This window comes from Oncorhynchus mykiss, chromosome 14 (assembly GCF_057628025.1).
Source record: "Oncorhynchus mykiss isolate SJ-2025 chromosome 14, ASM5762802v1, whole genome shotgun sequence".
In the NCBI taxonomy this organism is placed as follows: domain Eukaryota; kingdom Metazoa; phylum Chordata; class Actinopteri; order Salmoniformes; family Salmonidae; genus Oncorhynchus; species Oncorhynchus mykiss.
Window position 1 is genome coordinate 34,288,776 of NC_143035.1, and position 26,225 is coordinate 34,315,000.

The 26,225-nt window shown below is 41.0% G+C and overlaps 1 protein-coding gene across 1 annotated transcript in view; it reads right to left on the reverse strand.

The window, feature by feature from the left end:
• sh3rf2 (SH3 domain containing ring finger 2) overlaps positions 1 to 4,469 on the reverse strand; it is a 48,996-nt gene extending 44,527 nt beyond the window's left edge. Inside the window, exons 1-2 of the mRNA XM_090198128.1 lie at positions 4,341 to 4,469; positions 3,333 to 3,804 (exon numbers count right to left, since the gene is read on the reverse strand). Coding sequence (XP_090054254.1) covers positions 3,333 to 3,782 — 450 coding nt within the window. The 5' untranslated portion in view covers positions 3,783 to 3,804; positions 4,341 to 4,469. The remainder of the gene's footprint in view (positions 1 to 3,332; positions 3,805 to 4,340) is intronic.
• Between the last annotated feature and the right edge of the window lie 21,756 nt (positions 4,470 to 26,225).

Here is a 26,225-nt window from a genome sequence, read left to right on the forward strand (position 1 = left end):
AAACCGGAACATCCGGTTGTTGCTAGTAGGCTACTTTTATGATGACATTATTATGGATAAATGCTAGATCATTTTTATTTGTCAAAAGGCAGCCAAGCATCAGGTCTTATTCTGGTGACATGATTATTGATGCTTGGCTGCCTTTTCACAAATAACAATTATTTAGTGGAAAGCAACTGCATAAACTGCATGTTTTCCCGAGTCGTAGTGGGAGGACCACACAACATATCATCATCGCTGGACTCCAGTACTTCCATATGATGGTTATTATATCAATATTTGTGCATGTGGCGTTTCCACTGCCATTTCTCACATAATTACAGCGTATTTTGTTTTGTAGACATTAGTAGTTTGCCGACAGATTGGCTGTATCCATCTGGCCTTTCGTGACATTTCTTTTATCTGACTTGAACTTTACTCGTATGAAAAGGTTGGATGGAAACCTGGTTAACATGGGTAAATCATTTATCCATTGGATGTAAGAAGGCGAACTTGGAGTTTGGAGTTGAGTGTGTGGATGAAATTCTAGCCATGAATGGGATCAAATCCCTGTAGGAGCACTATACCAACATGGATCAAATCCCTGTAGGAGCACTACTGTATACCAGCATGGATCAAATCCCTGTATGAGCACTACTGTATACCAGCATGGATCAAATCACCGTAGGAGAAAAATACCAGCATGGATCAAATCCCTGTAGGAACACTACTGTATACCAGCATGGATCATATCCCTGTAGGAACACTACTGTATACCAGCATGGATCAAATCACTGTAGGAGCACTACTGTATACCAGCATGGATCATATCCCTGTAGGAGCACTACTGTATACCAGCATGGATCAAATCACCGTAGGAGCACTTTACCAGCATGGATCAAATCCCTGTAGGAGCACTACTGTATACCAGCATGGATCAAATCACCGTAGGAGCACTTTACCAGCATGGATCATATCCCTGTAGGAGCACTACTGTATACCAGCATGGATCAAATCACTCTAGGAGCACTACTGTATACCAGCATGGATCATATCCCTGTAGGAACACTACTGTATACCAGCATGGATCATATCCCTGTAGGAGCACTACTGTATACCAGCATGGATCAAATCCCTGTAGGAACACTACTGTATACCAGCATGGATCAAATCACTGTAGGAGCACTACTGTATACCAGCATGGATCAAATCACTGTAGGAACACTACTGTATACCAGCATGGATCATATCCCTGTAGGAGCACTACTGTATACCAGCATGGATCATATCCCTGTAGGAACACTACTGTATACCAGCATGGATCAAATCACTGTAGGAGCACTACTGTATACCAGCATGGATCAAATCCCTGTAGGAACACTACTGTATACCAGCATGGATCATATCCCTGTAGGAGCACTACTGTATACCAGCATGGATCAAATCACCGTAGGAGCACTTTACCAGCATGGATCAAATCCCTGTAGGAACACTACTGTATACCAGCATGGATCATATCCCTGTAGGAGCACTACTGTATACCAGCATGGATCAAATCACTCTAGGAGCACTACTGTATACCAGCATGGATCATATCCCTGTAGGAGCACTACTGTATACCAGCATGGATCATATCCCTGTAGGAACACTACTGTACACCAGCATGGATCAAATCACTGTAGGAGCACTACTGTATACCAACATGGATCAAATCACCGTAGGAGCACTTTACCAGCATGGATCAAATCACTGTAGGAGCACTACTGTATACCAGCATGGATCAAATCCCTGTAGGAACACTACTGTATACCAGCATGGATCATATCCCTGTAGGAGCACTACTGTATACCAGCATGGATCAAATCACCGTAGGAGCACTTTACCAGCATGGATCAAATCCCTGTAGGAGCACTACTGTATACCAGCATGGATCAAATCACTCTAGGAGCACTACTGTATACCAGCATGGATCATATCCCTGTAGGAACACTACTGTATACCAGCATGGATCATATCCCTGTAGGAGCACTACTGTATACCAGCATGGATCAAATCCCTGTAGGAACACTACTGTATACCAGCATGGATCAAATCCCTGTAGGAACACTACTGTATACCAGCATGGATCAAATCACTGTAGGAGCACTACTGTATACCAGCATGGATCAAATCACTGTAGGAACACTACTGTATACCAGCATGGATCATATCCCTGTAGGAGCACTACTGTATACCAGCATGGATCAAATCACTCTAGGAGCACTACTGTATACCAGCATGGATCATATCCCTGTAGGAACACTACTGTATACCAGCATGGATCATATCCCTGTAGGAGCACTACTGTATACCAGCATGGATCAAATCCCTGTAGGAACACTACTGTATACCAGCATGGATCAAATCACTGTAGGAGCACTACTGTATACCAGCATGGATCAAATCACTGTAGGAACACTACTGTATACCAGCATGGATCATATCCCTGTAGGAGCACTACTGTATACCAGCATGGATCATATCCCTGTAGGAACACTACTGTACACCAGCATGGATCAAATCACTGTAGGAGCACTACTGTATACCAACATGGATCAAATCACCGTAGGAGCACTTTACCAGCATGGATCAAATCCCTGTAGGAACACTACTGTATACCAGCATGGATCAAATCACTGTAGGAACACTACTGTATACCAGCATGGATCAAATCCCCGTAGGAGCACTATATCAGCATGGATCAAATCCCCATAGGAACACTATACCAGCATGGATCAAATCCCTGTATGAGCACTATATCAGCATGGATCAAACCCCTGTAGGAGCACTACTGTACACCAGCATGGATCAAATCACTGTAGGAGCACTACTGTATACCAGCATGGATCAAATCCCTGTAGGAGCACTACTGTATACCAGCATGGATCAAATCCCTGTAGGAGCACTACTGTATACCAGCATGGATCAAATCCCTGTAGGAGCACTACTGTATACCAGCATGGATCAAATCCCTGTAGGAGCACTACTGTATACCAGCATGGATCAAATCACTGTAGGAGCACTACTGTATACCAGCATGGATCAAATCCCTGTAGGAGCACTATATCAGCAGTATTTTCCACTTTAAAATGTATGTCAAACAAAAACCAGTGATTAAAGTTAAACAAACCAAACAACTCTTTGCACACTTAACACATTTTACCAAAACACATTTAGTTGAAGATCAGTCCAAATGTAAAGTTTAGTAACAGAATACCAGTTGGTGCTGTCATTCTGCACTAGTCATTGAGTGAGTTTCACATCATAACTTCAAAGGAGAGTGGATCCATAATAACACCCAGCTAGCTACTCACCTCATTCTTTCCATGCTGCCTCTCTCTGTGCTGCTGATCAGACTGTGGGTTCTGTTGTTGTTTCTGATGCTGCTGCTGGGCCTCCCTGCCCCTGGCAGAGGTTTCCATATATCGGACAGACGGTTTGTTCCTGTCCCGACCTGGCTCCATGGACCCCTGGTTGAGCCCCTTCAAGAGGCGAACCAGGAGGTTAGGGGGCAGCTCCTCCACCGACTTGGCCTGGACCAGGGTATGACACTCTGGGCAGTGGAGCGCAATCTTGGCCCCGGGCCTGGAGTTCTCCTGTTGATGCAGGCTGGGCTTCCAGGGGGTATCCTGGCAAGGCAGGACCTTGGCTGAAACATCCAGCCGCTCTAAACACAGCGGGCACGTCAATAAGTCCAACACAGCCAGCTCCTCCATCTTAGAATGGGTGCAGGGTTCTGCTTCGGTGTGGCTGTGTGTTCTCATTCATCAGACTGATTACAGCATTCTGGAAAGGAGGATAAAGAAATCATAAGTTATATAAAGATTTTCCTTTAAAAAAAATCTCCCATGTATACAATTCTATACTACGTAATGTATTGTTATTACATTAAATACAGGCTAGTGATAATACTTTCCATTTGTAAACATCGCATCGAATATGGTTTCTTCTTCTCTTGAGCTGTGCAGATCGCGCACAAGTGTCATGTCACCTGCGGTTAGGCCGACTGTTCAGGTAACCGGAAGTGCAATACCAAGCGACATACCTGTCTACTCAATCGAAAAACACCAACATACTCGCTGTAATGAATAACGTACCGTGCTTGTTAAAATTACAGACAGTATACGGTAGATTTCAATAAACGTATGAAAATAAATGGCAAAGAAATTGGTTACTCGCTGGAACTGTCTCTGGCGCCTCCGCTGACGCAGTGGAAAGCCACACAATTGACAAATCTCCTTGTCGATTTACAGACACGCGTTTCAATGCAATGTTTTAAATTCAAACCACATATTTGTCCACAATATCAATACATAGCCTACCTCTTTTGTCGGTAACACTCTTCTAAAGGCAAGTATGCTAACAAACATTCCCACGTCTAAACTGAACACGTTTTGCAAGCCAGACACTCGTATCGGTTTACACGTCTCATTCCTTAACCCTTGACTGGTAGGTGGCGGAGATTTCACCACTAAATCATTATATGTGGTTGTAAACAATCAAAACTGGAAAGGTACGTAGTCAGCCCGTAACCAAACCATCACCACACAGCGGGCTATATCGTCAATCGCCAAACTGTAAAATACATACAAGTCACCTACATTATCTTTCTTAGTTTATCAAAACGGTAATAGTTATTTTTCTTATGGAATATTTTGAAGTAGGCCTGACCATATACGGCCTGTGACAATGTGATGGGTGAGTATTTAACTGAATAGAAAATGTGTACTACTGTGAAGCTATAATGAAGATTGTATCTGTACAATAGAAATTGATGCTGGCAGAAATAAGTAGGCCTATCAGCAGGCTAATGATTTGAAGTGTCATGAAATTGCCTCTGTTGTCCGAGCCGGCTGTCTCTCTCTATCATGTATCATGTCCTCCCTCTAGTGGTAGAAGGCACATTTCACACATTTAATCGGAAAATAGAGACATCTGCTATTACCATCTTTTAACTACGTATTATAACAGGGCAATAAAGAAATACTGTAATATTTCAGGCTCAAACCTCTGACATTTAATGCATTTTTTTGGAAACTCTTTGAACTTATTTATGTCAGTTAAATGACAATGATGAGGCGAGTAAGAAGAGGAGGACTGTGGTGGTGGTGGTGATGATGATGTGGGTGATGAAATGCCATTCATGGCTAGCATTTCATCCACACACTCAACTCCAAACTCCAAGTTCCCTTTCTTACATCCAATGGATAAATGATTTACCCATGTTAACCAGGTTTCCATCCAACCTTTTCATACGAGTAAAGTTCAAGTCAGATAAAAGAAATGTCACGAAAGGCCAGATGGATACAGCCAATCTGTCGGCAAACTACTAATGTCTACAAAACAAAATACGCTGTAATTATGTGAGAAATGGCAGTGGAAACGCCACATGCACAAATATTGATATAATAACCATCATATGGAAGTACTGGAGTCCAGCGATGATGATATGTTGTGTGGTCCTCCCACTACGACTCAGGAAAACATGCAGTTTATTAGACAAGAAATGAAATAAATTGTGATGAACTTCACAGGGTGGTGAAATTGGATGGTGATGAGCTTGATACTGCTTTCCAATAAAAAATTGTTATTTGTCAAAAGGCAGCCAAGCATCAATCATCACGTCACCAGAATAAGACCTGATGCTTGGCTGCCTTTTGACAAATAAAAATGATCTAGCATTTATCCATAATAATCTCATCATGAAGGTAGCCTACTATCAACAACCGGATGGTCCGATTTTCATGAGAAATGGAAAGACCCTGTGAACCCACTTCCGCTTTTGGACATTAACAAGGCTACATAGACAATAGAGGCCTCTAGTGGCCAAAATGCCGTATTACCATGGGCAGCGCCATCACCAGGTAATACTGCACCATTTTAACGTAGTCAACTGGGTGGGACTTCCGACTTCACTGTCTGATCCCTGTTGGTTGACACTGTTAGAGTCATGTCCAACCGGGTCATCAGGAGAGATAAACTAATCGTGAAGAAGAAAATGTACTACTTCAAAATGGAGATAGCGCCTTTGAGGCTATCACAGGCGCCATAATTGCACGGATACAATGAGGCCTCTTTCCATCTCTATGGGCCACACCCCATCTTAACTCCTCCTCCACATTTACTGGATCGGTTGAACAGTGCAGTTCTTAGTAAGATAATAACATGGCTATATACAAGGAGTACCAGTACTGAGTCAATGTGATGGGGTACGAGGTAGTTGAGGTGTAATTGAGGTAATATGTACATGTAGGTAGGGGTTAAAAGTGACTAGGCAATCAGGATAGGTAATAAACAGAGTAGCAGCATCAGATGTGAAGAGTGTTAAAGTGTGTGAAAATGTGTGTGTGTGGCGTCAATATGCTCGTTTGTGTTTTGTATGTATTGGAGTGTCAGTGTAGTATGTGAGTGTGTGGGTAAAGTCCAGTGAGTGTGCATAGAGCCAGTGCAAGAGACTCAGTGCAATTTTTTTCTTTGATTCGTACAATCTGTTACAACTTTGCAAAACGTATCATATGGTACGAATTCCAATTCGTTGTGGCTAACGTTAGCTAAGTGGCTAATGCTAACATTAGCTAGGTGGCTAACGTTAGCTGGGTTAGGGTTAGGGTTTGGAGTTAGGTAAAAGGGATAGGGGAATGGTTAGCTAACATGCTAAGTAGTTGCAAAGTAGCTAAAAAGCTAAAGTTGTCCGTGATGAGATTCAAACACTCAACCTTTGGGTTGCTAGATGTTTGTGTCATATTCGTTTTTGCCTTAAGTAACCTTCTGTCTTATGTAAACATACAAAACTTAACATATCATACTAATTTGGGTCTCACAGATTTACATTAACTATGTTACGTCTAGTCTATGAGAGCAGGCTGTCTCGTCAAGACCAGTATCTAGTTTCAGGCAGGTTAGATTAGTAGACTACCCACACTGTGTCTGTGAGCTGTTGGCTCGAGCCCACGTGCCAAGACCAGAGTTTATTTTTTTATTTAAATGTTTTATTTCACCTTTATTTAACCAGGTAGGCCAGTTGAGAACAAGTTCTCATTTACAACTGCGACATGGCCAAGATAAAGCAAAGCAGTGCGACACAAACAACAACACAGAGTTACACATGGGATAAATACACAGTCAATGGGCACATTCGCAGAGTGGGCACATTCACTATATAATGCAAAATGTTTTGTGACAAAACCATCAGTATGGAGTTGTAAATACAAACCATCAGAGTTGTAAATACAATGGAAATCAAGTTATCTTGTATTTTGAATTCGGTACATGGGAATTTAACTGCAAAAGTAATTTTTATGGGCACTACTTCATCTTAGTATATTCACATGCAAATATGTTGCCAATTGGATAAAAACCTAGCTATTGGCTGTGTACTGAAAGTTCAGGACATTCACTTAAATCTTTTAAACAAGCATGAATCTTTTATCTCTTTTGCATGTCAACAGAACACCAGAGCACGGGGGAATTTTTAAATATAGCTTTTAAAAAGAGGGATGGAGAATGATAGAAAGAGAGAGGAGATACTTGTCATTACTTATTCACATGTTGACGCAGGAGACACAGTCCAAGCATTACAGCAGCCAATGGCTGTTGAGTGGAAAGGTATAGTTAGGCTATCTGATAAACACAGAATCGTGTTTTATTATATGTTTATAATTTAACGAGGCAAGTCAGTTAAGAACAAACTCTTATTTACAATGACGGCCTACACCGACCAAACGTGGACGACACTGGGCCAATTGTGCGCCTGCCCTATGGAACTCGCAATCACGGCCGGTTGTGATACAGCCTGGAATCGAACCAGGGTGTCTGTAGTGACGCCTCAAGCACTGAGATGCAGTGCCTTAGACTGCTGCCCCACTCGGGAGCCCAAATATTTCATTGGAACAGAGCATTTTCACTGTACATTATTTATTCTGGATAATAAAATCTCTACACGGACAGGACTGATGGTATAACTCGGGCCCTGAGTTTCTCCTGGTTATGTGATCTCACCAGGAAATACTGTAGTATTTAACTAGGGCACTGAGTTTGTCCTGGTCATGTGATCTCACCAGAAAATACTGTAGTATTTAACTAGGGCACTGAGTTTCTCCTGGTCATGTGATCTCACCAGGAAATACTGTAGTCTATAACTCGGGCACTGAGTTTCTCCTGGTCATGTGATCTCACCAGGAAATACTGTAGTATTTAACTAGGGCACTGAGTTTCTCCTGGTCATGTGATCTCACCAGGAAATACTGTAGTCTATAACTCGGGCACTGAGTTTCTCCTGGTCATGTGATCTCACTAGGAAATACTGTAGTCTATAACTCGGGCCCTGAGTTTCTCCTGGTCATGTGATCTCACCAGGAAATACTGTAGTCTATAACTCGGGCCCTGAGTTTCTCCTGGTCATGTGATCTCACCAGGAAATGCTGTAGTCTATAACTAAGGCCCTGAGTTTCTCCTGGTCATGTGATCTTACCAGGAAATACTGTAGTCTATAACTCGGGCCCTGAGTTTCTCCTGGTCATGTGATCTCACCAGGAAATACTGTAGTCCTCCAGTGGGATGAGGTCTTAGCATGTTTGTTTATTATGGGGTGCATTCCAAATGGCACCTTATTCCCAATATAGTGCACTACTCTTGACCTGAGCCCTATGGGGTGTAGAATCTCTAGGGGTTAGCTGGGAGTGGTATCTCTAGGGGTTAGCTGGGAGTGGTACCTCTAGGGGTTAGCTGGGAGCTGGGAGTGGTATCTCTAGGGGTTAGCTGGGAGTGGTATCTCTAGGGGTTAGCTGGGAGTGGTACCTCTAGGGATTAGCTGGGAGTGGTATCTCTAGGGGTTAGCTGGGAGTGGTATCTCTAGGGGTTAGCTGGGAGTGGTATCTCTAGGGGTTAGCTGGGAGCTGGGAGTGGTATCTCTAGGTGTTAGCTGGGAGTGGTATCTCTAGGGGTTAGCTGGGAGTGGTATCTCTAGGGGTTAGCTGGGAGTGGTATCTCTAGGGGTTAGCTGGGAGTGGTATCTCTAAGGGTTAGCTGGGAGTGGTATCTCTAGGGGTTAGCTGGGAGTGGTATCTCTAGGGGTTAGCTGGGAGTGGTATCGCTAGGGGTTAGCTGGGAGTGGTATCTATAGGGGTTAGCTGGGAGTGGTATCTATAGGGGTTAGCTGGGAGTGGTATCTATAGGGGTTAGCTGGGAGTGGTACCTCTAGGGGTTAGCTGGGAGCTGGGAGTGGTATATCTAGGGGTTAGCTGGGAGTGGTATCTCTAGGGGGGAGCTGGGAGTGCTGTCTCAGGGAATATCAGGCCCTGTCACACACTGCAGCATGAGGAGAGGAGAGTCTCTCTCTCTCAATCTTTCCCTCCCTCTCTGTCTCTGGCCTGCATGGCTTTCATGTTTTATTTAAAGTCCTGTCTAACTCACAGAGTGCTGCTAACTCATTGAATGTGATTTGTTTGAGCAATGCCTCTCGCCGTGTGTGTTCAGTGTGTGTGTTCCAGTGCGTGTGTTCCAGTGTGTGTGTTCCAGTGCGTGTGTTCCAGTGTGTGTGTTCCAGTGTGTGTGTTCCAGTGTGTGTGTTCCAGTGTGTGTGTTCCAGTGCGTGTGTTCCAGTGTGTGTGTTCCAGTGTGTGTGTTCCAGTGTGTGTGTTCAGTGTGTGTGTTCCAGTGTGTGAGTTCAGTGTGTGTGTTCCAGTGTGTGTGTTCCAGTGCGTGTGTTCCAGTGCGTGTGTTCCAGTGCGTGTGTTCCAGTGTGTGTGTTCCAGTGCGTGTGTTCCAGTGTGTGTGTTCCAGTGTGTGTGTTCCAGTGTGTGTGTTCCAGTGTGTGTGTTCCAGTGTGTGTGTTCCAGTGTGTGTGTTCCAGTGTGTGTGTTCCAGTGTGTGTGTTCCAGTGCGTGTGTTCCAGTGTGTGTGTTCCAGTGCGTGTGTTCCAGTGTGTGTGTTCCAGTGCGTGTGTTCCAGTGTGTGTGTTCCAGTGCGTGTGTTCCAGTGTGTGTGTTCCAGTGTGTGTGTTCCAGTGTGTGTGTTCCAGTGCGTGTGTTCCAGTGTGTGTGTTCCAGTGTGTGTGTTCCAGTGTGTGTGCGTGAGTGTGTCAAAGAAAATTGGACTCAAAAACTATATTTTGGTATTTGTTTCATTAGTACACTGTTGATACAATCCTAAAATGTTTTGCATGTCAGCAATCAAGTTTTTAACTTATAGAACTTTCAAAATACAGAACGTGTCATGCATCATCCTACAAAACCTATCATACTACATCATACTGCATCACACTGCATCACACTGCATCATAATACATCATACTGCAAAATGTATCATACTACTGCATCATACTGTATCATACTGCATGATACTGCAGAATGTATCATACTACTGCATCATACTTCATCATCTTGAAAAATGCATCATACTGCATCATTCTGCAAAATGCGTCATACTGTATCATACTGAACCATACTGCATCATACTGTAGTATATTGTATCATACTTCATTATACTGCAAAACGCATCATACTGCAGCATCCTGCAAAATACATCACACTGCATCATACCACATCATACTGTAAATGGTCAATACTGCATCAAATCAAAGTGTATTTGTGACGTGCGCCGAATACATCAGTTGTAGTAGACCTTACAGTGAAATGCTGAATACAACAGGTGTAGTAGACCTTACAGTGAAATGCTGAATACAACAGGTGTTTTCACCTTACAGTGAAATGCTGTATACAACAGGTGTAGTAGACCTTACAGTGAAATGCTGAATACAACAGATGTAGTAGACCTTACAGTGAAATGCTGAATACAACAGGTGTAGTAGACCTCACAGTGAAATGCTGAATACAACAGGTGTAGTAGACCTTACAGTGAAATGCTGTATACAACAGGTGTAGTAGACCTTACAGTGAAATGCTGAATACAACAGATGTAGTAGACCTTACAGTGAAATGCTGAATACAACAGGTGTAGTAGACCTCACAGTGAAATGCTGAATACAACAGGTGTAGTAGACCTTACAGTGAAATGCTGAATACAACAGGTGTAGTAGACCTTACAGTGAAATGCTGAATACAACAGGTGTAGTAGACCTCACAGTAAAATGCTGAATACAACAGGTATAGTAGACCTTACAGTGAAATGCTGAATACAACAGGTGTAGTAGACCTTACAGTGAAATGCTGAATACAACAGGTGTAGGTAGACCTTACAGTGAAATGCTGAATACAACAGGTGTAGGTAGACCTTACAGTGAAATGCTGAATACATCAGGTGTAGGTAGACCTTACAGTGAAATGCTGAATACAACAGGTGTAGTAGACCTTACAGTGAAATGCTGAATACAACAGGTGTAGTAGACCTTACAGTGAAATGCTGAATAAAACAGGTGTAGGTAGACCTTACAGTGAAATGCTGAATACAACAGGTGTAGGTAGACCTTACAGTGAAATGCTGAATACAACAGGTGTAGTAGACCTTACAGTGAAATGCTGAATACAACAGGTGTAGTAGACCTTACAGTGAAATGCTGAATACAACAGGTGTTTTCACCTTACAGTGAAATGCTGTATACAACAGGTGTAGTAGACCTTACAGTGAAATGCTGAATACAACAGATGTAGTAGACCTTACAGTGAAATGCTGAATACAACAGGTGTAGTAGACCTCACAGTGAAATGCTGAATACAACAGGTGTAGTAGACCTTACAGTGAAATGCTGTATACAACAGGTGTAGTAGACCTTACAGTGAAATGCTGAATACAACAGATGTAGTAGACCTTACAGTGAAATGCTGAATACAACAGGTGTAGTAGACCTCACAGTGAAATGCTGAATACAACAGGTGTAGTAGACCTTACAGTGAAATGCTGAATACAACAGGTGTAGTAGACCTTACAGTGAAATGCTGAATACAACAGGTGTAGTAGACCTCACAGTAAAATGCTGAATACAACAGGTATAGTAGACCTTACAGTGAAATGCTGAATACAACAGGTGTAGTAGACCTTACAGTGAAATGCTGAATACAACAGGTGTAGGTAGACCTTACAGTGAAATGCTGAATACAACAGGTGTAGGTAGACCTTACAGTGAAATGCTGAATACATCAGGTGTAGGTAGACCTTACAGTGAAATGCTGAATACAACAGGTGTAGTAGACCTTACAGTGAAATGCTGAATACAACAGGTGTAGTAGACCTTACAGTGAAATGCTGAATAAAACAGGTGTAGGTAGACCTTACAGTGAAATGCTGAATACAACAGGTGTAGGTAGACCTTACAGTGAAATGCTGAATACAACAGGTGTAGGTAGACCTTACAGTGAAATGCTGAATACAACAGGTGTAGGTAGACCTTACAGTGAAATGCTGAATACAACAGGTGTAGTAGACCTTACAGTGAAATGCTGAATACAACAGGTGTAGTAGACCTTACAGTGAAATGCTGAATACAACAGGTGTAGTAGACCTTACAGTGAAATGCTGAATACAACCGCTGTAGACCTTACAGTGAAATGCTGAATACAACCGCTGTAGACCTTACAGTGAAATGCTGAATACAATAGGTGTAAGTAGCCCTTACAGTGACATGCTTACTTACAGGCTCTAACCAATAGTGCAAAAAAAGGTATTAGGTGAACAATAGGTAGGTAAAGAAATAAAAACAACAGTAAAAAGACAGTGAAAAATAACAGTAGAGAGGCTATATACAGTAGAGAGGCTATATACAGTAGAGAGGCTATATACAGTAGCCAGACTATATACAGTAGAGATGCTATATACATGTGAAGGCGCTATATACAGTAGCCAGGCTATATACAGTAGCCAGGCTATATACAGTAGAGAGCCTATATACAGTAGAGAGGCTATATACAGTAGCCAGGCTATATACAGTAGAGAGGCTATATACAGTAGAGAGGCTATATACAGTAGGGAGGCTATATACAGTAGGGAGGCTATATACAGTAGAGAAGCTATATACAGTAGAGAGGCTATATACAGTAGCGAGGCTATATAGAGTAGAGAGGCTATATACAGTAGAGAGGCTATATACAGTAGCCAGGCTATATACAGTAGAGAGGCTATATACAGTAGAGAGGCTATATACAGTAGAGAGGCTATATACAGTAGAGGGGCTATATACAGTAGAGATACTAAATACAGTAGAGAGGCTATTTACAGTAGCCAGGCTATATACAGTAGCCAGGCTATATACAGACACCGGTTAGTCGGGCTGATTGAGGTAGTATCTAGATATGGATAAAGTGACTATGCATAGATGATGAACAGAGAGTAGCAGCAGCGTAAAAGAGGGGTTGGGGTCATGATCATACTACATCATACTACATCATAGTACATAATACTACATCATACTGCATCATAGTACATAATACTACATCATAGTACCTAATACTGCATCATAGTACATAATACTACATCATAGTACATAATACTACATCATAGTACATAATACTGCATCATACTGCATCATACTGCATAATACTACATCACACTGCATCATAGTACATAATACTACATCATACTGCATCATAGTACATAATACTACATCATACTGCATCATAGTACATAATAATACATCATACTGCATCATAATACATATTACTACATCATACTGCATTATAGTAGATAATACTACATCATACTGCATCATAGTACATCATACTATATCATACTGCATCATAGTACATAATACTACATCATACTGCATCATAGTATATAATACTACATCATACTGCATCATAGTACATAATACTACATCATAGTACCTAATACTGCATCATAGTACATAATACTACATCATAGTACATAATACTACATCATAGTACATAATACTGCATCATACTGCATCATACTGCATAATACTACATCACACTGCATCATAGTACATAATACTACATCATACTGCATCATAGTACATAATACTACATCATACTGCATCATAGTACATAATACTACATCATACTGCATCATAGTACATAATACAACATCATACTGCATCATAGTACATAATACTACATCATACTGCATCATAGTACATCATACTATATCATACTGCATCATAGTACATAATACTACATCATACTGCATCATAGTATATAATACTACATCATACTGCATCATAGTACATAATACTACATCATAGTACATAATACAACATCATACTGCATCATAGTACATAATACTACATCATACTGCATCATAGTACATCATACTATATCATACTGCATCATAGTACATAATACTACATCATACTGCATCATAGTATATAATACTGCCTCATACTGCATCGTAGAACATATTACTACATCATACTGCATCATACTGCATCATAGTACATCATACTACATCATACTACATCATACTGCATCATAGTACATCATACTACATCATACTGCATCATAGTATATAATACTACATCATACTACATCATAGTACATAATACTACATCATACTACATCATACTGCATCATAGTACATAATACTACATCATACTGCATCATAGTACATAATACTACATCATACTGCATCATAGTACATAATACTGCATCATACTGCATCATACTACATCATACTGCATCATACTGCAAAACCTGATTGTTGACATGCAAAACATTGTTGGGATTGTATCAACGGTGGACTAATGAAACAAATACCAAAATATAGTTTTTGAATGGTATTTCCTTTATGTGTGCATGTGCATGTGCATGAATATAATTCAGGTGTGTCTGTGCACACAGTCGCACCAGTCTTGCAAGGTGTTAGTCATGCAGCATAGCTAATCCTGCAGCAGCGGTATTTTGAAGGGGATTAACAGTAAATCTAACAGCTCTTTTGTTTATGTCACCAAGGCCATGCGATACACTTTTTCCTGTTCTGACCAGATAGTCCCTCAGTTCCAAAGTGGCATTCCTTCTGACAGTATAGTTCTGAGGTTCTGGATTAAATGTGTTACTCATGTCTTTTACCTACCAAGGTCCTAGGACATATCATCTAGATCAGGGGTCTCCAACCTTTTCCTTCATAAGAGCTACTTCAAGTTAATAACATGTTAAAAGGTCTACTGTAGAGATGGGTTCCTTCATGTTAATAACATGTTAAAGTCTACTGTAGAGATGGGTTCCTTCATGTTAATAACATGTTAAAAGGTCTACTGTAGAGATGGGCTACTTCATGTTAATAACATGTTAAAGTCTACTGTAGAGATGGGTTCCTTCATGTTAATAACATATTAAAAGGTCTACTGTAGAGATGGGTTCCTTCATGTTAATGTTAATAACATGTTAAAGTTTACTGTAGAGATGGGTTCCTTCATGTTAATAACATATTAAAAGGTCTACTGTAGAGATGGGCTACTTCATGTTAATAACATATTAAAAGGTCTACTGTAGAGATGGGTTCCTTCATGTTAAAGTCTACTGTAGAGATGGGTTCCTTCATGTTAATATCATATTAAAAGGTCTACTGTAGAGATGGGCTACTTCATGTTAATAACATATTAAAAGGTCTACTGTAGAGATGGGTTACTTCATGTTAATAACATGTTAAAGGTCTACTGTAGAGATGGGCTACTTCATGTTAATAACATATTAAAAGGTCTACTGTAGAGATGGGTTACTTCATGTTAAAGTCTACTGTAGAGATGGGTTCCTTCATGTTAATAACATATTAAAAGGTCTACTGTAGAGATGGGCTACTTCATGTTAATAACATATTAAAAGGTCTACTGTAGAGATGGGTTACTTCATGTTAATAACATGTTAAAAGGTCTACTGTAGAGATGGGTTACTTCATGTTAATAACATGTTAAAGTCTACTGTAGAGATGGGTTACTTCATGTTAATAACATGTTAAAAGGTCTACTGTAGAGATGGGTTCCTTCATGTTAAAGTCTACTGTAGAGATGGGTTCCTTCATGTTAATAACATATTAAAAGGTCTACTGTAGAGATGGGTTACTTCATGTTAATAACATGTTAAAGTCTACTGTAGAGATGGGTTACTTCATGTTAATAACATGTTAAAAGGTCTACTGTAGAGATGGGTTACTTCATGTTAATAACATATTAAAAGGTCTACTGTAGAGATGGGCTACTTCATGTTAATAACATATTAAAAGGTCTACTGTAGAGATGGGTTACTTCATGTTAATAACATGTTAAAAGGTCTACTGTAGAGATGGGCTACTTCATGTTAATAACATATTAAAAGGTCTACTGTAGAGATGGGTTACTTCATGTTAAAGTCTACTGTAGAGATGGGTTCCTTCATGTTAATAACATATTAAAAGGTCTACTGTAGAGATGGGCTACTTCATGTTAAAGTCTACTGTAGAGATGGGTTCCTTCATGTTAATAACATGTTAAAGTCTACTGTAGAGATGGGTTCCTTCATGTTAAAGTCTACTGTAGAGATGGGTTCCTTCATGTTAATAACATGTTAAAGTCTACTGTAGAGATGGGTTCCTTCATGTTAATAACATGTTAAAAGGTCTACTGTAGAGATGGGTTACTTCATGTTAATAACATATTAAAAGGTCTACTGTAGAGATGGGTTACTTCATGTTAATAACATATTAAAAGGTCTACTGTAGAGATGGGTTACTTCATGTTAATAACATGTTAAAGTCTACTGTAGAGATGGGTTCCTTCATGTTAATAACATATTAAAAGGTCTACTGTAGAGATGGGTTCCTTCATGTTAATAACATGTTAAAGTCTACTGTAGAGATGGGTTACTTCATGTTAATAACATATTAAAATGTCTACTGTAGAGATGGGTTCCTTCATGTTAATAACATATTAAAAGGTCTACTGTAGAGATGGATTCCTTCATGTTAATAACATGTTAAAGTCTACTGTAGAGATGGGTTACTTCATGTTAATAACATGTTAAAAGGTCTACTGTAGAGATGGGTTACTTCATGTTAATAACATGTTAAAGTCTACTGTAGAGATGGGTTACTTCATGTTAATAACATATTAAAAGGTCTACTGTAGAGATGGGTTACTTCATGTTAATAACATGTTAAAAGGTCTACTGTAGAGATGGGTTACTTCATGTTAATAACATGTTAAAGTCTACTGTAGAGATGGGTTACTTCATGTTAATAACATATTAAAAGGTCTACTGTAGAGATGGGTTCCTTCATGTTAATAACATGTTAAAGTCTACTGTAGAGATGGGTTACTTCATGTTAATAACATATTAAAAGGTCTACTGTAGAGATGGGTTCCTTCATGTTAATAACATATTAAAAGGTCTACTGTAGAGATGGGTTCCTTCATGTTAATAACATGTTAAAGTCTACTGTAGAGATGGGTTACTTCATGTTAATAACATGTTAAAAGGTCTACTGTAGAGATGGGTTACTTCATGTTAATAACATGTTAAAGTCTACTGTAGAGATGGGTTACTTCATGTTAATAACATATTAAAAGGTCTACTGTAGAGATGGGTTCCTTCATGTTAATAACATATTAAAAGGTCTACTGTAGAGATGGGTTCCTTCATGTTAATAACATGTTAAAGTCTACTGTAGAGATGGGTTACTTCATGTTAATAACATGTTAAAAGGTCTACTGTAGAGATGGGCTACTTCATGTTAATAACATGTTAAAGTCTACTGTAGAGATGGGTTCCTTCATGTTAATAACATGTTAAAAGGTCTACTGTAGAGATGGGCTACTTCATGTTAATAACATGTTAAAGTCTACTGTAGAGATGGGTTACTTCATGTTAATAACATATTAAAAGGTCTACTGTAGAGATGGGCTACTTCATGTTAATAACATGTTAAAAGGTCTACTGTAGAGATGGGCTACTTCATGTTAAAGTCTACTGTAGAGATGGGTTCCTTCATGTTAATAACATGTTAAAGTCTACTGTAGAGATGGGTTACTTCATGTTAATAACATGTTAAAAGGTCTACTGTAGAGATGGGCTACTTCATGTTAAAGTCTACTGTAGAGATGGGTTCCTTCATGTTAATAACATGTTAAAGTCTACTGTAGAGATGGGTTACTTCATGTTAATAACATGTTAAAAGGTCTACTGTAGAGATGGGCTACTTCATGTTAATAACATGTTAAAGTCTACTGTAGAGATGGGTTCCTTCATGTTAATAACATATTAAAAGGTCTACTGTAGAGATGGGTTACTTCATGTTAATAACATGTTAAAGTCTACTGTAGAGATGGGTTCCTTCATGTTAATAACATGTTAAAAGGTCTACTGTAGAGATGGGTTACTTCATGTTAATAACATGTTAAAGTCTACTGTAGAGATGGGTTCCTTCATGTTAATAACATATTAAAAGGTGTACTGTAGAGATGGGTTCCTTCATGTTAATAACATGTTAAAGTCTACTGTAGAGATGGGTTACTTCATGTTAATAACATATTAAAAGGTCTACTGTAGAGATGGGTTCCTTCATGTTAATAACATATTAAAAGGTCTACTGTAGAGATGGGTTCCTTCATGTTAATAACATGTTAAAGTCTACTGTAGAGATGGGTTACTTCATGTTAATAACATATTAAAAGGTCTACTGTAGAGATGGGCTACTTCATGTTAATAACATGTTAAAGTCTACTGTAGAGATGGGTTCCTTCATGTTAATAACATGTTAAAAGGTCTACTGTAGAGATGGGCTACTTCATGTTAATAACATGTTAAAGTCTACTGTAGAGATGGGTTACTTCATGTTAATAACATATTAAAAGGTCTACTGTAGAGATGGGTTACTTCATGTTAAAGTCTACTGTAGAGATGGGTTCCTTCATGTTAATAACATATTAAAAGGTCTACTGTAGAGATGGGTTACTTCATGTTAAAGTCTACTGTAGAGATGGGTTACTTCATGTTAATAACATGTTAAAGTCTACTGTAGAGATGGGTTGCTTCATGTTAATAACATATTAAAAGGTCTACTGTAGAGATGGGCTACTTCATGTTAATAACATGTTAAAAGGTCTACTGTAGAGATGGGCTACTTCATGTTAAAGTCTACTGTAGAGATGGGTTCCTTCATGTTAATAACATGTTAAAGTCTACTGTAGAGATGGGTTACTTCATGTTAATAACATGTTAAAAGGTCTACTGTAGAGATGGGCTACTTCATGTTAATAACATGTTAAAGTCTACTGTAGAGATGGGTTCCTTCATGTTAATAACATATTAAAAGGTCTACTGTAGAGATGGGTTACTTCATGTTAATAACATGTTAAAGTCTACTGTAGAGATGGGTTCCTTCATGTTAATAACATGTTAAAAGGTCTACTGTAGAGATGGGCTACTTCATGTTAATAACATGTTAAAGTCTACTGTAGAGATGGGTTCCTTCATGTTAATAACATATTAAAAGGTCTACTGTAGAGATGGGTTACTTCATGTTAATAACATATTAAAAGGTCTACTGTAGAGATGGGCTACTTCATGTTAATAACATATTAAAAGGTCTACTGTAGAGATGGGCTACTTCATGTTAATAACATATTAAAAGGTCTACTGTAGAGATGGGTTACTTCATGTTAATAACATGTTAAAGGTCTACTGTAGAGATGGGCTACTTCATGTTAATAACATATTAAAAGGTCTACTGTAGAGATGGGTTACTTCATGTTAAAGTCTACTGTAGAGATGGGTTCCTTCATGTTAAAGTCTACTGTAGAGATGGGTTCCTTCATGTTAATAACATATTAAAAGGTCTACTGTAGAGATGGGTTACTTCATGTTAATAACATATTAAAAGGTCTACTGTAGAGATGGGTTACTTCATGTTAAAGTCTACTGTAGAGATGGGTTCCTTCATGTTAATAACATATTAAAAGGTCTACTGTAGAGATGGGTTCCTTCATGTTAATAACATATTAAAAGGTCTACTGTAGAGATGGGTTCCTTCATGTTAATAACATATTAAAAGGTCTACTGTAGAGATGGGCTACTTCATGTTAATAACATATTAAAAGGTCTACTGTAGAGATGGGCTACTTCATGTTAATAACATATTAAAAGGTCTACTGTAGAGATGGGCTACTTCATGTTAGTAACATGTTAAAGTCTACTGTAGAGATGGGTTCCTTCATGTTAATAACATGTTAAAAGGTCTACTGTAGAGATGGGCTACTTCATGTTAATAACATGTTAAAAGGTCTACTGTAGAGATGGGTTACTTCATGTTAATAACATGTTAAAGTCTACTGTAGAGATGGGTTCCTTCATGTTAATAACATGTTAAAAGGTCTACTGTAGAGATGGGCTACTTCATGTTAATAACATATTAAAAGGTCTACTGTAGAGATGGGCTACTTCATGTTAATAACATGTTAAAAGGTCTACTGTAGAGATGGGTTACTTCATGTTAATAACATGTTAAAGTCTACTGTAGAGATGGGTTACTTCATGTTAATAACATGTTAAAGTCTACTGTAGAGATGGGTTACTTCATGTTAATAACATGTTAAAGTCTACTGTAGAGATGGGTTCCTTCATATTAATAACATGTTAAAAGGTCTACTGTAGAGATGGGCTACTTCATGTTAATAACATATTAAAAGGTCTACTGTAGAGATGGGTTACTTCATGTTAATAACATATTAAAAGGTCTACTGTAGAGATGGGCTACTTCATGTTAATAACATGTTAAAAGGTCTACTGTGCTACTCTCTCTCACCCAGACTGTTGTAGTCTAGGCCTAGTTAGGAACACTAAAAGGAAACAGGTCTAACCGGACCAACCTGAACATCTGCATTGTACCGTGGCTATGTGTATGTGGTGGGGGTGGGAGGGCAGTTGTGTTTTGTGTGTGTGTGTGTGTGTGATTTCTTGCACTATCCCAGATGGGTTCTCTCTGGGCCCTCCCCTTGCAGATGGAGTCAGTCTTCTCTCTCTCTCTCTCTCTCTCTCTCTCTCTCTCTCTCTCTCTCTCTCTCTCTCTCTCTCTCTCTCTCTCTCTCTCTCTCTCTCTCTCTCTCTCTCTCTCTCTCTCTCTCTCGCTCTCTCTCTCTCTCTCTCTCTCTCTCTCTCTCTCTCTCTCTCTCTCTCTCTCTCTCTCTCTCTCTCTCTCTCTCTCTCTCTCTCTCTCTCTCTCTCTCTCTGCCAGGCAGGAGAGGAAACAACAGAGCATTGTGCTAATGGTTTACAGTAAGTTGACTTTTCAATCCTGGGATAGTTAATCAGGCCTGTCTGAAAGCATGCAATCTAATTTAGAATGGACAGATGTGGCGGGCAGCAGGCTGAGTGGAAGAGTAGGTGTGAGGGGAGGGTGGTGTGTGTGAGTACGCAGGTGGTCCGTAAGCCAGCTCCTTCCTAACATCTATCTGCAGCAGTGAGCTACTTCACAGTTGCACAGTAGTTTCTCTCTCCGCCCACAGTTAGGTGCGGCCGGCAGGCAGGCAGGCAGGCAGGCAGGCAGGCAGGGCGGGCGGGCGGGCGGGCGGGCAGGCAGGCAAGCAGGCTAATAAATATTGATGGTGATGTGAAATGGGATAAAATAACCCGTCTTAAAAAGTAAAGTGTAAAAACAGACAGGTTTTATACTTCCATCCACTGAACTAAGTTACATACTTGGATCTGTAATGACAATGTTTTTTGCATCCCAAATTGCATCCTATTTCCTATGTAGTGCCCTAAAGTGGACTGCACTCCATCCTATTCCCTATGTAGTGCCCTAAAGTGGACTGCACTCCATCCTATTTCCTATGTAGTGCCCTAAAGTGGACTGCACTCCATCCTATTCCCTATGTAGTGCCCTAAAGTGGACTGCACTCCATCCTATTTCCTATGTAGTGCCCTAAAGTGGACTGCACTCCATCCCTAACAAACGCAGCTGATTAATCAAACTGCATTCTAAACTGAAGATCGTGATTAGGTGATAATTGGAGTCAGGTGTGTTAGCTGGGGCTGGGACAAAACTGTGACCAATCAGGCCCTCGAGGACTGGAGTTACCGAACCCTGTAAAAATAAAAATAAACTATTGCTTGCCTTGAACATATAATAAAAATATATATATATCAAAAAATACATTTTTCCTAACGAAAAATACATCCATTTACTATAATCAGTCCACCGCCCCGCCCTCTTTGAGCTTTACTCTTGAGTACAGTACCGATATATTTTATTATGATTTCGCTATGTAGCCTATACCGTTGTGTCTTACTTAAATCATATGTGACATTTGAATGGTCCATTTTGTATATTTTTCTACTACAGATTTCTATGCTAATATACCTCGACTCCCCATTCGCTGGTATCTAATTAATTAGATGGCTGCACCAGCTTGTTACTCACAGCAGGTGTGTGTACTTAAGTCCGTGCCTCTTCTCTTGTCTTCCTTTCTACAATCCTAATGAAGGCCCCCCCCCCCACCCCACACACAGAAAAAAATGGTATGCTTTCGAATATGGATTGAACTAAGAATATGTATATATTTGCATTTCAGCTTCCTTGGGTTATTCCTTTTCATGGTTTGAGTGCGAGTACCTTTTGAACATGTTACTTGAACTGGTCCCCAGTGGATCTCCAGTCTAACATGCTGAGTTGGTCCCCAGTGGACCTCCAGTCTAACATGCTGAGTTGGTCCCCAGTGGACCTCCAGTCTAACATGCTGAGCTGGTCCCCAGTGGACCTCCAGTCTAACATGCTGAGTTGGTCCCCAGTGGGTCTCCAGTCTAACATGCTGAGCTGGTCCCCAGTGGACCTCCAGTCTAACAGGCTGAGCTGGTCCCCAGTGGATCTCCAGTCTAACATGCTGAGTTGTTCCCCAGTGGACCTCCAGTCTAACAGGCTGAGCTGGTCCCCAGTGGATCTCCAGTCTAACATGCTGAGTTGTTCCCCAGTGGACCTACAGTCTAACATGCTGAGTTGGTCCCCAGTGGACCTCCAGTCTAACAGGCTGCGCTGGTCCCCAGTGGATCTCCAGTCTAACATGCTGAGTTGTTCCCCAGTGGACCTACAGTCTAACATGCTGAGTTGGTCCCCAGTGGACCTCCAGTCTAACATGCTGAGTTGGTCCCCAGTGGACCTCCAGTCTAACATGCTGAGTTGGTCCCCAGTGGACCTCCAGTCTAACATGCTGAGTTGTTCCCCAGTGGACCTCCAGTCTAACATGCTGAGTTGGTCCCCAGTGGACCTCCAGTCTAACATGCTGAGTTGGTCCCCAGTGGACCTACAGTCTAACATGCTGAGTTGGTCCCCAGTGGACCTCCAGTCTAACATGCTGAGCTGGTCCCCAGTGGACCTCCAGTCTAACAGGCTGAGTTGGTCCCCAGTGGGTCTCCAGTCTAACATGCTGAGCTGGTCCCCAGTGGACCTCCAGTCTAACAGGCTGAGTTGGTCCCCAGTGGGTCTCCAGTCTAACATGCTGAGCTGGTCCCCAGTGGACCTCCAGTCTAACATGCTGAGTTGGTCCCCAGTGGGTCTCCAGTCTAACATGCTGAGCTGGTCCCCAGTGGACCTCCAGTCTAACAGGCTGAGCTGGTCCCCAGTGGACCTCCAGTCTAACATGCTGAGTTGGTCCCCAGTGGACCTCCAGTCTAACATGCTGAGCTGGTCCCCAGGGGACCTCCTACAAACACTGCTTCAAGCTGCCCCCTGGAGGCCATTCTACATTTTTCTTCAGATATTCATATCCTCCTGTTGCAGGATTATTTTCCTCCTGCGACAAAACAGGTCAAATTAAGAGATGACATCTGTAACAGCATGGTAGCTCAACCTGACCCAGCAGGTTTTTCAAACTCATGCTGTGCTTTATTTGTGTCAGGTGGGGGATGGGTGTGTGCTTGTATGAGTTATCCCCACACACACACACACTCTCTCTCTCTCTCTCACTCACACACACACACACACACACACACACTCTCCATCCCATCAAAATTGAAACAGTTCTTCTGTACCTACCCATCTCTGAACTCCCTTTGAATACGGGAGATGCCTTTGCTTCGTGTTGACTGTGGGGCTGCTGAAGCGCTGCCGTGGCAGTCTCTTAGTAATTTAGTGTTTGAACGCTCAAACAGCTGTCTGAGTAGGAGACAGACATGAGGGAAACTAAAAATAGTCCACACACACCTTGGAGCCAGCTGCCTGCCTCCCTCTCCCTGCCTCTGGGACTTCCTGAGCTCCTCTGCCCTCTCTCTCGGGCTTGGGTCAGAGGCAGTGAGGGCTGGTGTCAGAGGCAGTGAGGGCTGGGGGTCAGAGGCAGTGACGGCTGGGGATCAGAGGCAGTGAGGGCTGGTGTCAGAGGCAGTGAGGGCTGGTGTCAGAGGCAGTGAGGGCTGGGGGTCAGAGGCAGTGAGGGCTGGTGTCAGAGGCAGTGAGGGCTGGGGGTCAGAGGCAGTGAGGGCTGGGGGTCAGAGGCAGTACGGGTAGGGGGTCAGAGGCAGTACGGGTAGGGGGTCAGAGGCAGTACGGGTAGGGGATAAGAGGCAGTACGGGTAGGAGGCCAGTAAGGCCTGTGTTCAGAGGCGGTAAGGAATAGGTTTAGAGACTGTAAGGAATAGGTTTAGAGACTGTAAGGAATAGGTTTAGAGACTGTAAGGAATAGGTTTAGAGACTAAGGAATAGGTTTAGAGACTGTAAGGAATAGGTTTAGAGACTAAGGAATAGGTTTAGAGACTGTAAGGAATAGGTTTAGAGACTAAGGAATAGGTTTAGAGACTGTAAGGAATAGGTTTAGAGACTAAGGAATAGGTTCAGAGACTAAGAAATAGGTTTAGAGACTGTAGGGAATAGGTTTAGAGACTGTAAGGAATAGGTTTAGAGACTAAGGAATAGGTTTAGAGACTGTGCTTCTACACCTGCATTGCTTGCTGTTTGGGGTTTTAGGCTGGGTTTCTGTACAGCACTTTGAGATATCAGCTGATGTACGAAGGGCTGTATAAATAAATTTGATTTGATTTGATTTGTAAGGAATATGTTTAGAGACTAAGGAATAGGTTTAGAGACTGTAAGGAATAGGTTTAGAGACTGTAAGGAATAGGTTTAGAGACTGTAAGGAATAGGTTTAGAGACTGTAAGGAATAGGTTTAGAGACTGTAAGGAATAGGTTTAGAGACTAAGTAATAGGTTTAGAGACTGTAAGGAGTAGGTTTAGAGACTAGGGCATATGTTTAGAGACTGTAAGGAATAGGTTTAGAGACTAAAGAATAGGTTTAGAGACTAAGGAATAGGTTTAGAGACTGTAAGGAATAGGTTTAGAGACTGTAAGGAATAGGTTTAGAGACTAAGGTATAGGTTTAGAGACTAAAGAATAGGTGTAGAGACTGTAAGGAATAGGTTTAGAGACTAAGGAATAGGTTTAGAGACTGTAAGGAATAGGTTTAGAGACTAAGGAATAGGTTTAGAGACTGTAAGGAATAGGTTTAGAGACTAAGGAATAGGTTTAGAGACTGTAAGGAATAGGTTTAGAGACTAATGAATAGGTTTAGAGACTGTAAGGAATAGGTTTAGAGACTAAGAAATAGGGTCAGAGATGGTAAGGAATAGGGTCAGAGACGGTAAGGAATAGGGTCAGAGATGGTAAGGAATAGGGTCAGAGATGGTAAAGAATAGGGTCAGAGACGGTAGGAAATAGGGTCTGAGACGGTAAGAAATAGGGTCAGAGACGGTAGGAAATAGGGTCAGTGACGGTGAGGAATAGGGTCAGAGGAAGTGAGGACTGTGGTCAGAGGAAGTGAGGACTGTGGTCAGGGGAAGTGAGGACTGTGGTCAGAAGAAGTGAGGAATAGGGGTCAGAGGAAGTGAGGAATAGGGGTCAGAGCAAGTGAGGAATAAGGGGTCAGAGGAAGTGAGGAATAGGGGTCAGAGGAAGTGAGGAATAGGGGTCAGAGGAAGTGAGGAATAGGGGTTAGAGGAAGTGAGGAATAGGGGTCAGAGGAAGTGAGGAATAGAGGTCAGAGGAAGTGAGGAATAGAGGTCAGAGGAAGTGAGGGGTAGGGGTCAGAGGAAGTGAGGACTGTGGTCAGAGGAAGTGAGGAATAGGGGTCAGAGGAAGTGAGGAATAGGGGTCAGAAGTAGTAAGCTGATGATTTCTACCCAATTCCTGAACCATAGCTTACAGTAAGTCTACAATATATTTTCCCTTCAGCCCTTCCCCTAACAGAGGCCTCTCAAAGCCATCGATGATTGTATTTCCTTGTACTGCTGCCCAGAGTGTACCACTCAAAGGCATGGTAACATGGGAAAATCTGTAATGCTGCACCATGCAG